Here is a 12,285-nt window from a genome sequence, read left to right on the forward strand (position 1 = left end):
TCCACTTTGGGCCTATAGCATTCTTGAACTCTACAAGAGACCTCATACCAATGGAGATACTTTCCATCCTTTTAAATTCATGATCTTTCCCATGTGTTTTTAGATGTGGGACTATGTTTGCACCCTTGCAACCCAACAATCCTCCCCTCAAACAAAGGACCACTGGAAGCTCTCCTAGCATTTCTCATGGTCCGGCTGCCATTTCTCATGGTCCGGCTGCCATGTCCTGATGGTCCGACTGTCATGTCCCTCATGGTCCGAGCCTCTCTTACTTCCTTTGTTTTTCCCGAGGGTCCCCACATGGTTAGATCTGGATCATGACTCATCCGGCGATTAGTCTGGTGAAGAGCGACATCGCTCTGATACCAATTGTAGGGTCTAAAGAATGTCCGTATCTCCACAATAGCATGATATTATCCACTTTGGACCTAAGCCCTCATGATTTTGCTCTTGGGCTACAAAAGGCCTCATACCAATGGAGATACTTTCCATCCTTTTAAACTCATGATCTTTCCTATGTGTTTTTAGATGTGAGACTATGTTTGCACCCTTGCAACCCAACAGAAGTAGTTTTGAATAAAATTATTAAGATAATATTGGATAGTCTAGTAAAAGATAATATTTTAAGAAAATAATATTGGCGAATAATAATTAAATTTGTGGCCTTTATAAGACTTCAACAACTAGTTAGTAAAAAACTGGAGGGCATTGTGACGCCAATGACTGCATCTGGTGAATGAATGAGCTTTAGCTCCTTGGAGATGAAGCAACTTTGTGGAAGAAGTAAACTCTGCTGATGGCAACTGCTGAATTTAAGGAATAATATTACAAAGTGTCCAATATGCATTAACCTTGCTAAATTTCAGACTGTAAATACAAAAGCAGCAAGAAATCTAATATTATGGTGAATCACTAAGAACTATGACACTTACGGCATTTATACAAGTCGATTAAATAGCTCAAAAACAAATAACTTGTTCTTCTCAGTTACCAAAAACATGTCATACTGCAACACAAAGGATAGACTAAGTTGGTCTTCCGACCACTGTGTATATTTGTTGCATAGCTCATCCAATTTGCTGAAGAACTTGAAAACGGCTCGTTGCTACAACACCTGCACAGAAGTGCTAAAGAATCATTAGCTGAACAAAAACAGCAGCAATGTGTGGATGTACTACAGGAAGTTTTAAATAACAGTTCACAAGTAATACCATGTAGCACAGTTTACTGTTGGATATTGCGGAGTGCAGAAGGAATAGAAAACAAATAGAGTTTGTTAATAGGAATACCATAAGGGAAATGAGAACTCATGTTAGAGTGTGAAATTGTTAGAATAGGATAGAGCTTCATTCGGTTGTTAGGATTGTAGTATTGTTCTGATACCGATTGCTAAGAATACAATGCCTCAGATTAAAGTGGTAAAAACACAGCCAACAAAAATCCATGAAATAATGAACATAGAGAACACAAAGATGACGGTAATGAACATAGAGAACACAAAGACGACAGGAACAAGAAAAAAAAAAGATTGGACGAGATTGATCATACTTGAGTCAACAAGCTATCTATGTTCATTACCCGACTAAACCTCCTAGAAAGGTGATGTTTCTTACCAACATCAAAACTTCAATGACTATTCATCTTAAAACTGATATTGATATTTCAATCACATCTACGCAAAAGAGAATTGATTCTTTATTTTGTAATCATATCAGCAATTAGTGCTAAAAAAAAGATATTTGAATACTCAACATTATCTTAAGTTCACAACATGCACCCTTCCAATTTACGTAAAATCATCTTAAGTGAAAACACTATCAATATGCCTTTTTCTCTGGGCTTTAAACGTCTGAAAAGGCATACATTTTGTTGTGGTGTTTTGACTAACAAAATATCTTATCCGCCATCAAGAATGTGACAAATTGCAAAAGATGTTATTTGTAAAATTTATGCTAATCTAAAAGTTGACTTTTTCAGTGATTTTAAGACCATTTATAGGAAAACAAACAACCAATACTGTACAAAAGTGAGAGAGTCGAGTGCAAAATACCTTGAATCATATATAAAGGATGATGAAACCATACAGTTCATAAGAGGTAACATTCAGGGAAAGGGGCTACCTTCTTAAGTATATTTGTGTCCGTTATAATCATAAGGGCAGCTTTTATTCATCCTGAAAATGCATGCCAAGTTAAAATAAAGCAGTAACATATATATGAGTTACTAATCTATGTGAGATTAGGAATACCCAATTGTACATAAGTATTCATCATATTGCCATAACATTTTATTAAAATTAATTGGCAAAAAAAGGTGCAACATGCATATGCTAAAGATCCAAACAATTGACAAGGATCACTATTGGAGTATAAACTAGAGCATTCATCTAATACCCGTGCTTAGGTACTTCCATCTGCCCTAGTACCCTTGTCAAATGCAACACTCCAAGTCAGACACTTACGCGTTGACTGTACACATGTAAGAACTATCATATATGAGATCTCGGACATCTAGATCATATCTATGTTGGATATGCATACCGGCGTGATAACACAGGTATAAAGCTCAAGTAACAAGTTTGTTTGTGAAAACACTACTAACATGACACCTCTACAAGTATATTGGATTGACACACTAAGATGGCAATCCAAATAGAAAGCTACACGTCTATTGGACAGCAAACTTTCCAAGGTCCTTTAGAATCTAGCTATGCTGCTGAGAACATCAGAAAATGTCATCACTGATGTCTTTGCCTTGAGTCGCATAGAAAGATCATGGACAACCTCTGATGTTTGGAATTGATAATATGGAATGGAAGGAACAGTGTGATTCAACTAATAATCTTTCATTCGCCTGCTGCCCTCATGTTGCTGTTTTGCCTATAGGTTGATTGATGCACTCCTTGGTTGTTACTAATCAATTCCCAATCCAAAATGTATTATAGGGGCAGAAGGGAGTAGCTATTTACGCTCTTGGTCTTTCTCGGATCCATGAAAAACATGTAGGTGAATCTTAAACATATAGATGAACCATATCCAAATCTTACTTTTGCAGGGAACGCAGCAAAAATGGCTTTCACATCTTCAAAAATATCTTCAATGGGCTTCGTAGCATCAATCTGCAAATACTTCAGACCATCAATTCTCAACATATTCTCAGGGAGACATATTTGTTATTGCTTGTCCAAATTGATGATGGGAAAAAATTATGAAATGGCTATAAAGATAAGATAATCACATGGTTTGATTAAATTGACGAATGATTTACTAAAAGTAACTAATGATCAAAAAGGTGATCAAGCAATATCAACCAAGAAGAAAGTCAACCAAATGAATTAGTCAAAAGAAATACTAGGGTATTATGGGAAATGAGATAATAACCCATACTAATCAAAAGGAACAAAAAATGCAAATGGGAATTTTGAAAGACACATAGTAGGAAACAAATACTTCAACCAACTGTCAGAAGAGAACAGGTCATGGATACCTTTCGAACTTTGCCCTTCTGATCATAATACTCAATCACAGGTAAACTAGATTCAATAAAAACTCTGAAACGCTTCCTTATTGTCTCAATGTTATCATCATCTCTCCCCTGAATCATACAGCAAATTAGTATAAGATTAACTGTGCCAGGAAAAATATTGAGATCAAATGATTATACCTGGTTGCGACCTAAAAGTCGCTGTTCCATCTCTTCCTCTGAACAATCAAAGAAAAGTATAAATTCTGGCTCAAGTTTTGTCTGCGATAATAAAGAGAAAATGAAGAGTAAAAACAAGTGCAAAGAAAGCTAGAGATAATCATGAAGCTATATGCAAAGTATCGACTTACAACATTCTCAAAAGTAGTACGGTTCTCTTCATTTCGAGGAAATCCATCAATTAGGAACTTGTTGTTTCCACTCTCAAGGATAGCCATTTTTAAAAGCTCAACAGTAACTTCAGAAGGGACAATTTTACCTTCCTTTATCATGTTTGAGATCATGGTACTGCAAAATGTATTAAGGATATATATGAGACAAACCATCCAACCAACAGAGCAAAAGGTTGAGATGGAACATGATAATTTATAGGAACATATCACACTTGTATGAATTTGAAGAAAAGAGTTAATCATAACTAACAAGCTCTAGTAGAAACTATGACCCCCATTTTACAGACAACAATACTCAATGAAAATTTGGGATAATAACATTCCACTTGAGACTCTTGGGAAGCCTTTAGTATAATTTCCTAGTCAAAACAATATAATTTGGGATATCAAACTATTTTTTGGCTAAAACAAATTGATGGCTCATTTCAACTCAATGAAAATTTTACATATATCTCTCTTCTAACAAATCCTCTAACATTAATTTGTTCTATATAACAAGCGAGTTTAGAGCATCAAAATAATTTGGAATAACAGGACTTTAGTTCCCAGACCAGGGTTATTATGGGTTGATATGTGATTTAGACATTTTGAAAGTAAGGGCATGAAGCCCTCCAAAAAATATGCCTAATGTAAATGGGTCACTCATGAGCCCAAGTTGTATTCTACAGTACATGTACCTACATTGCGTTCAGGTAAGATCAGGTTGAAATAACTCCAGTTGGCCACCCAAAGTTGTTTTCTATCTAGTTATTTTGGAAGAATGTTTTCAAATCCAGCTGTAGAGACCATGATGTATGAATTAAGAAATCAATCCAAGCTATGCCAACATAATCCTATTTAAATGATATGGGATACAAGAGAATATATTAATATCAACAAGCAACACCTGCATAATACCTGAATATAGAACATTAAACAAGAAAGATATTGCCTCATACCCATTTTCTGAGCCAGACTTGATTTCTGCTCGCAGAAGATCACCAGCACTAAGATGAGTGAACCCAAAATTTTCCACAATTTTTGAACATTGTGTGCCCTTTCCACTGCCAGGACCACCTGTTCAACAACGCAAGAATAACCCAGTAGGGAAAGGAAGTTGGCATTAGAAGGTCTAGTCATTGGATTTATGCAAATTAATCACATAAAACCTCAATTATAAATTTCATGACACAGGGTATACAAACAAAGAGATGCTTATAGTAAGCACTAGAAAGTATCACATGATCACATCATCGTGATACTGTATCTTATTTATTTTAGAGGTCTATTTTCTATAAATTATATAGGAGAAATAGCAAGGAGCTCTTACCTAACACAAAAACCACAGTGATCTTTTTGTCACCTGGCAAGGCTCCATTGTCATCCTGTATCTAAGGAGCAAACAAATCTCTATGAGACTACTTTATCACAGAGAATCTTCTCAAGTAAAAATGGTCAAAAAATTATTAAATTGTGAATCAAGATATCAAGATTAGTCCTACAACTGAAAAATATCACCTTATTAGAAAAGGCACAAACAATCCCAGGCAAGTTATCCTTGTACCATAGTTAGGAATCAGATTCCCAGTGGAAAATAAGTGAAGCTACAATGAAATCCATTCCAACCAACAAATTCATAATTAGGTGAAATCAAGAACTTACCGTGCTTGAATCTATGTTCGTCTCCATCACTGCAATGTTTTGAATGGCAAAATCTGCAAAGGCAAACTAATTTACCCTATTTCAGCACAACTTAAGTACATGACAACCAAATACATAAACACCCAGAAGAAAAGGCAACACAGTCTAAAGGCTTTAGAAATGTATTTTCTGCCTAGTGTCACTAAGAAATTTACAGGATCACCAAGCGGTACCGATGGCATACGAGGAAATCAAAGAAACTACGAATTTATGAGATTCTCACCATCAAATTCATGAACAAAGACTATAACATGAGAAATCCAAGGAACATCTTCATGGGCGTAACTATAAATAAATAAATAAAATTATTGAACCAACACCACAAATTCCACCATCTACAATAATATAACAAATCAGAAACGTATATCTTGCAGAAAAAACCTACAAAAGAACACATTGTCAATAAAAAAAAATGATTTATGAAGATTCATCGGAAGCAAAACACCAGACCTACAGCAGCGCAAGAAGGCAAACCAGGAACCCAATATCAGAAAACGTCATATCTTCAAGTTAAATAGCCAGAAAAAGATCAAACAGAGGAATCGCATCAAATTCTGTGACAATAGAAGCCAAAGAGAACGCGATCCGATACCTGAGAGCGAGATCTTCGATTCCGATGCGTTTCTCCTCCTCTCCTCTGTTCGCACTGAGGGTCGAAACTGGAAACGGAACCAAACTCGAGTAGGGAACTCGAAATCAAAACCGAAATCGAGATCTCGGGCGAGCAAACAAATACTGATTGAGAAAACAATGAGATCGAGAGGTAGAAAAGTGGAAGGGTTTGGAGAGCGGCCACTCAGAAATCACTACTAAGAACACTTCGAACTCCTTCGCACCGCCATCGCAGGCTCATCGATTCCCTTATAAATACCCACCTCGGTGGGAATGGAACGATGGCTTTGGTCCCACACGCAAAATGTGGGGCCCACGACACGATTTTGACTTGACTAGAATGAGAGTCTCTAGAAAGATATTTATTTTTAGCTCTGCTAAAAAATAAATTTTAATTATTAAATAAAGATTTTAAAAGTATTTTTAATGGATACAAATTTTAGCTCACATCGTCGCCGCAAAACCCTAACTTCCTCCTCGCTCCGCCCCTTCGCCGGCGATCCACATGTGATCTAGAATTTCCTCCTACGCCTTTCGGACTCCGTTCTGTTCGTCCGATTTCGGACAGCAGATTGAGCGAAGACTGCTTCAGCCTAACTTATCTGAACTCCAGAGGATTCACCATTGTTGGATGGATGGCTGTTTTCCTTGGAGGTTTTTCAGTTGCTCCCTTCATTCCAACGGCGCCGGCGGCGATTCCAACGCTCAGACCTGCAAAATGGTTAGTGATTAATTTGCTCAACATAGACTGGAATTTGCTAATCTTAATTACCGCGATTCAATCAGTACACATATCTGCCAAAATCTCTCTTTTATGCACTGATTTTGGCCATCGTTGGCTGGGGACTGAAGCCATCGAGAATGGGGAATGCTGCCGGAGTTCTTGGGCGAGAGATCCCTATCCCGCCACTGTACACCTCTCGTGGGGATACTGTTTTCTGCGTCAGGTCTGATTTTCAAGAGATGGTACAGCTGTGAACTTTTTGTACTGTTTAGGTTGACGCTTTGCAATAGACTTCGGTAGATGATAAAATTAACCATTCGGATCGAATTCATAATCATTTATGGGAAAGTAAATCAAAATATTATACTTGACCACTATAGAATAAGTATGATCTCGGTTTCATTAAAATTTGATCCTCGTCCCCATCCCCATCGGGTATCATAACAAATCTGTTTCGGATATTAACCAACTTTGTCTTAAATGACAATCCTTGATTCTAGTTGCTTTTATATCTTTTTATTAATTAAAAAAAGGTGGCTAGATCAAATTTGCCAACCCTACATAAGGAGCTGATCCGATAAGTGTTTGATCGGAGACAACTTGATCTTGTTTGACTTACTTATGACAATTTATCCACTTCTGATTCAGGAAAGTCACTTCAGCCATGAAATAGGGAGGTAAACTTTAGCAATCCCATTTGGACCACTATATAGAATAAGTATGATCTAGGTTTCATCAAAATTTGATCCTTATCCACTTCTATAATTCTGCTCTGTTAACCAACTTTATCTCAATTGGCAATCCTTGATTCTAGTTGCTTTTATCCAAAGGTGACCATCATTTGCCAACCACGACAAAATGATGCTGATCCGATAAGTGTGCTGATCCGATAAGTGTTTGATCGGAGACAATTTGATCTTGTTTGACCTACTTATGACAACTTATCCACTTTTATAAGGGTGAAATCCTCTTTCAGCTAAGAAATTTTGACCATCTACAAAGAGGTAAATCGAGAAAATTTTCTTCTATCCAAACTTTTTTTTTTATTGGTAGCTTTGGGCATGAAATTGACTCCATGACTCCATCTTCCCCGTTGGCGTATCGAAGAGCAGAATATACAGAATACTAGGAAAATTCCCTTTCCCTCGTTGTTATACATTAAAGTGAGACGATGATAATTATATTTATATATATATATATAAAAGAAAGGGTTTAGAATGAAATTTTCTCCTGTAAATTAACAGCTTGCGGAAGCTATATCCCTCGTACTGCAGCCATGGACGTTCCGCCGAGTTCCTCAGCCTTGTTCCCTCTCCTTTTGTCTTCTTCTCCTCTATTCTTAGCCTTTCTCGTCCTCCTTTGTCCTCCCGTGCCTCCCGCCGAGCCCATAATTCACCTCCACCGCCTCCTTCCTGCACTCATGCACCAAGCCGCCATGGTCGATCACTGTCCCTCCTTCTTCTTCTTCGTCCTCCTCTTCCTTTTCTCGGCCGTGCGCGCTGACGAGGAAGGCAGCATTCTCCTCGAATTCAAGTCCAAGCTTTCTTCCGACCGCCTCGGCGGGCCCCTCGCCGACTGGGGCCCTACCGACGACCCCGGCCCCTGCGCCGCCAACGCCAACTGGACCGGCGTCCGCTGCAAACATGGCCGCGTCTCGATTCTCCAGCTCGAGAACATGGGCCTCTCCGGCGACGTCAGCCTCGAGGTCCTCGCGGGCCTTCCGGACCTCCGATCCCTCAGCATCAGCAACAACAACTTCCGGGGGCCCATCCCCAACCTTTCCGCGCTGCCGGAACTCAAACTCGCCTACCTATGGATGAACCGCTTCTCCGGCGAGGTTCCCGACGGCATGTTCGCAGCCATGCGGGGGCTGAAGACGTTGTGGCTGGCGCAGAACAATTTCTCCGGCAGGATCCCGAGCTCCCTGACGGCTCCCAGGAAGCTCGGCGAGCTGCGGCTCGACGGCAACCGCTTCGACGGGCCCATACCGGAGCTCTGGCAGCCGGATCTCGACCTCGTCAACGTCTCCTACAACAACCTGGAAGGCCCCATCCCCGGCCGGCTGAGCGCCATGAATGCAGCCTGGTTTGCAGGTGATCAAGAAACAAACACCATTTCTTAGTTTAATTCAAACAATCTCATTTACTATCTTCCTCAGGCAATCCTGATCTCTGCGGTGCACCACTCAGCGAGGAATGCCTTAAACCAGTAAAGAAGAAGCTCTCTTCCGGACTCCTTGTCGCCATAATAGTGATAGCGATAGCTGCCATCCTCGTACTTGTGGGACTGGTTAGCTTCTTCCTCCGTCGACGGAAGAAACCCACAAACACTGTTACAGCAACCACTACTATATCCAATCAACTTCAGACCAACAAGACTGCAACAATTAAGCATTTGGAGGCTGATCGGATGGAGCTCGGAATGGTCGAGTACCACGACCGAGCGGCCGAGACGACGGCGGCGAAGTCCCCTAAGGAGAAGGGCAAGCTGTCGTTCCTCGTGGAAGGGAGGGAGGACTTCGAGCTCGAGGACTTACTCAGAGCCTCGGCCGAAGCTCTCGGCAATGGCAATTTGGGATCCTCCTACAAGGCCATCCTCGTCCTCAGCGGCCAAACGGTCATCGTGAAGAGGTTCAAGGAGATGAATGCGCTGGGGAAAGAGGAGTTCGAGGAGCACCTGAGAAGGTTGGGGAGGCTGTCGCACCCCAATTTGTTGCCTCTCGTGGCCTACTGCTACAGGAAGGAAGACAAGATGTTGATCTCCAATTACAACCCCAGCGGAAGCTTGGCTGACATGCTACACGGCAGTCATGGTCCTTCTCGAGTTTCGCCATTGTTCTGGCCTTTGAGGTTAAAGATCATTAAAGGAGTAGCGAGGGGCCTCGCTTACCTCTACGAGGAGCTGCCCACGCTCATCGTTCCTCACGGCCACCTCAAGTCCTCGAACGTGTTGCTGAATCCCCAATGCGAGCCCCTGCTCACAGACTACGCTCTCATGCCCACGCTCAACAGGGTGTTCGCTGAAGAGGCCATGGCGGCTTACAAGGCTCCAGAGTGCGCCGCCCAGCACGGAAAGCCTTGCCGGAAGAGCGACGTCTGGAGCTTGGGGATCCTGATACTCGAGATCCTGACTGGTAAGTTCCCGGCCAGTCATTTGAAACAGGGGAGAGCCGGCACGGACTTGGCGAGATGGGTGAACTCGGTGGTGAGGGAGGAGTGGACAGGGGAGGTGTTCGACACGAGAATGAAGGGCACCAAGAACTGCGAAGGGGAGATGCTGAAGCTGTTGCAGGTGGGAATGGCTTGCTGTGAGGTGGACGTGGGCAAGAGGTTGGACTTGGAGGTGGCGCTCGCGAGGATCGAAAACCTGAAGGAGAAGGAGAGTGATGCCGAGAATTCCTCCATTATCAGCGATGCTGAAGCTTATTCTTCCAAAGCGATGACTGAAGATGAACTCTCTTTCTCCATCAATAACTGAAGGTGTGTAGGGCATGTGTGAGCCATGTTGCATGATGATTTTGTGTTGTCAAATTTGTTGAATTTCAGTGTGTTTCAGTGTTTTATTAAGTTAATCAAGAGGATTTTAATATAACAGTGTCTATAATCATTGATCCAATTAAAATAATTCGCTTCTGCAAAATTGGAACTCTTAGTCCCACTCTTAGCTGTGTTGCAATTTTGTCAAATTTGTTGAATTTCATCAGTGTTTTATTAAGTTAACCAACTCTATGATCATTTTTGATCCAATTAAAATATTTTTTTGTCTCTGGGGGCTAATTTTTTACTATTTGAGATTCGGTAAATGATATTTTCCTGATTCATTTATTGGGTATTTGAAGTATAATTTATATATATTTAGAAGAAAATTTTCAAAATATTTATTTTCAAATTTAGTTTTATTATTGCTCTTATAAATTAAAGTAATTTTACTCTAAATGGTAGCATTGTTAATTATTATAATAATATTAAAATAAGAATATTTTAAGATTTCAATGCCCATTCAAGGCATCGGTCTTTATAATCTATACTAAGGCATCTCTAATTTTTTATATTTTAATATTTTTTATATTTAATTTTTAAAAAATCATTTTTAATTTTAGATTAATTTAAATAAACATTTATTTTTAATTTTAAATTATTTTAATTTTATTTATTATTAATTTTTTAATTATATATTTTATTTTTAAAAACTTAATCTACCTTTCCTTAATTTATAGAATTAGTATAGTCAAAGAGAGTCAAGAAAGGAGAAAGGATGATAATAATTTTTTAATACAAGAAGTATAAAAATATAGGAATGGAAGTCGAATAGAATAGGGAGGGGGGCAACGACACAGTCATCTCCTTAATATAAACACACATGCCTCTAGGGCGTAGGACAAACGATGGGTATATAGTATTGTTAGCGTAATGGTCAAAGGTCGATTTCAAAAGGTGATGATATGGAATCGATCCCGTGGGGCAGGGTACGCTTAACGCTATGTGTACTTTGATATGAATCTCCCTCTTTTATAAATTAAGTAATTTTATAAATGGTAGCATTGCTAATTATTATAATAATATTAAAATGTAGTTTAAGGAGCATCAGCGTCTAGGAGGACGCATTCAATTGAGATAGCGGATTAACACACTACCTTAACTTAAATACATATCTTTCATTAGTATAGTCTCAAGAAAGGAGAAGGGATGATAATAAATTTTTAGTATAACAAGTATAAAAAATAGGAATGTGATATAGGGTCGATCCTGCTATACGTCTAACGCTTATGTACTTGAATGAATCTCCCTCTATATTTATTTAGGAGGACCCTTGAGATAATGGATCTATCTTAATTTAAACATATATATTTCATCTCCAATATAAATTTTTTATCTTGGCCCCTTCTATTTGGGTATGCCAAATTTGTATTCTCACACTTCTTATTTGGCATATCCCGTGGGCCGTGAGTAACTAAATTTTTTTCGTTTTAAAATTTTTTTATACTTAATATTATAATCCACCCCTAAATCATAATAAAAAATTTTAAATAACTTAATCGTAAAGTTAAAAAATAAAAAACAATACTATTTATATTTTGGGTGCTTCGAATATTCTATTACGGACGAATAGTGCATTATAAGACATGCAGTATATCAACTATATATATATTAAAAATATATATTAGGTGTTATTTGAATATATTTTTAAAAGGTATCCTTTTTCTTTTATTTTTTTTCAAAACAACTTCTAAATTTAATCCGTCCGGCACCCGGCCCAATTCCCGGACCCACACCCAGAAGCCATTCATTTGAATCGGAACACCGACCGCTCCCCTCCCGACAGATTTGTTCTCCGCTTCGCCCATTGTGTCAATTTCTTGGTTTCGACGGACGCCGACGAACTACCGCCGGCGTA

General features: G+C 39.2%; 2 protein-coding genes across 8 annotated transcripts; one reads left to right on the plus strand and one right to left on the minus strand.

Moving 5' to 3' along the window:
* Nucleotides 1-936: 936 nt before the first annotated feature.
* LOC141834758 (UMP-CMP kinase 4-like) lies at nucleotides 937-6,379 on the minus strand. 7 transcript variants are annotated; one of them, XM_074722108.1, is made up of 11 exons: nucleotides 6,148-6,379; nucleotides 5,517-5,569; nucleotides 5,373-5,411; nucleotides 5,185-5,245; nucleotides 4,814-4,931; nucleotides 3,834-3,990; nucleotides 3,664-3,744; nucleotides 3,487-3,594; nucleotides 3,047-3,118; nucleotides 2,121-2,173; nucleotides 937-1,114 (listed from the first exon to the last, which is right to left on the minus strand). In XM_074722108.1, the coding sequence occupies exons 2-10, from the start codon at nucleotides 5,541-5,543 to the stop codon at nucleotides 2,165-2,167; spliced, it is 672 nt and encodes a 223-aa protein (XP_074578209.1). In that variant the 5' UTR covers nucleotides 5,544-5,569; nucleotides 6,148-6,379; the 3' UTR covers nucleotides 937-1,114; nucleotides 2,121-2,164. The 7 variants fall into 7 exon arrangements, with proteins under 7 accessions (XP_074578209.1, XP_074578210.1, XP_074578208.1 ...); XM_074722109.1 differs by having other exon boundaries at nucleotides 5,185-5,239; nucleotides 5,517-5,582; XM_074722107.1 differs by having other exon boundaries at nucleotides 5,517-5,582.
* A 1,788-nt stretch (nucleotides 6,380-8,167) lies between these two features.
* Nucleotides 8,168-10,430, plus strand: LOC141834524 (pollen receptor-like kinase 1). The gene is made up of 2 exons (XM_074721846.1): nucleotides 8,168-8,984; nucleotides 9,050-10,430. The coding sequence occupies exons 1-2, from the start codon at nucleotides 8,168-8,170 to the stop codon at nucleotides 10,366-10,368; spliced, it is 2,136 nt and encodes a 711-aa protein (XP_074577947.1). The 3' UTR covers nucleotides 10,369-10,430.
* The last annotated feature ends 1,855 nt before the right edge of the window (nucleotides 10,431-12,285 follow it).

Source organism: Curcuma longa, chromosome 9 (genome assembly GCF_044706935.1).
Source record: "Curcuma longa cultivar G26 ecotype Majalengka, Jawa Barat chromosome 9, ITB_CL_G26_1.1, whole genome shotgun sequence".
NCBI classification, from domain to species: Eukaryota; Viridiplantae; Streptophyta; class Magnoliopsida; order Zingiberales; family Zingiberaceae; genus Curcuma; species Curcuma longa.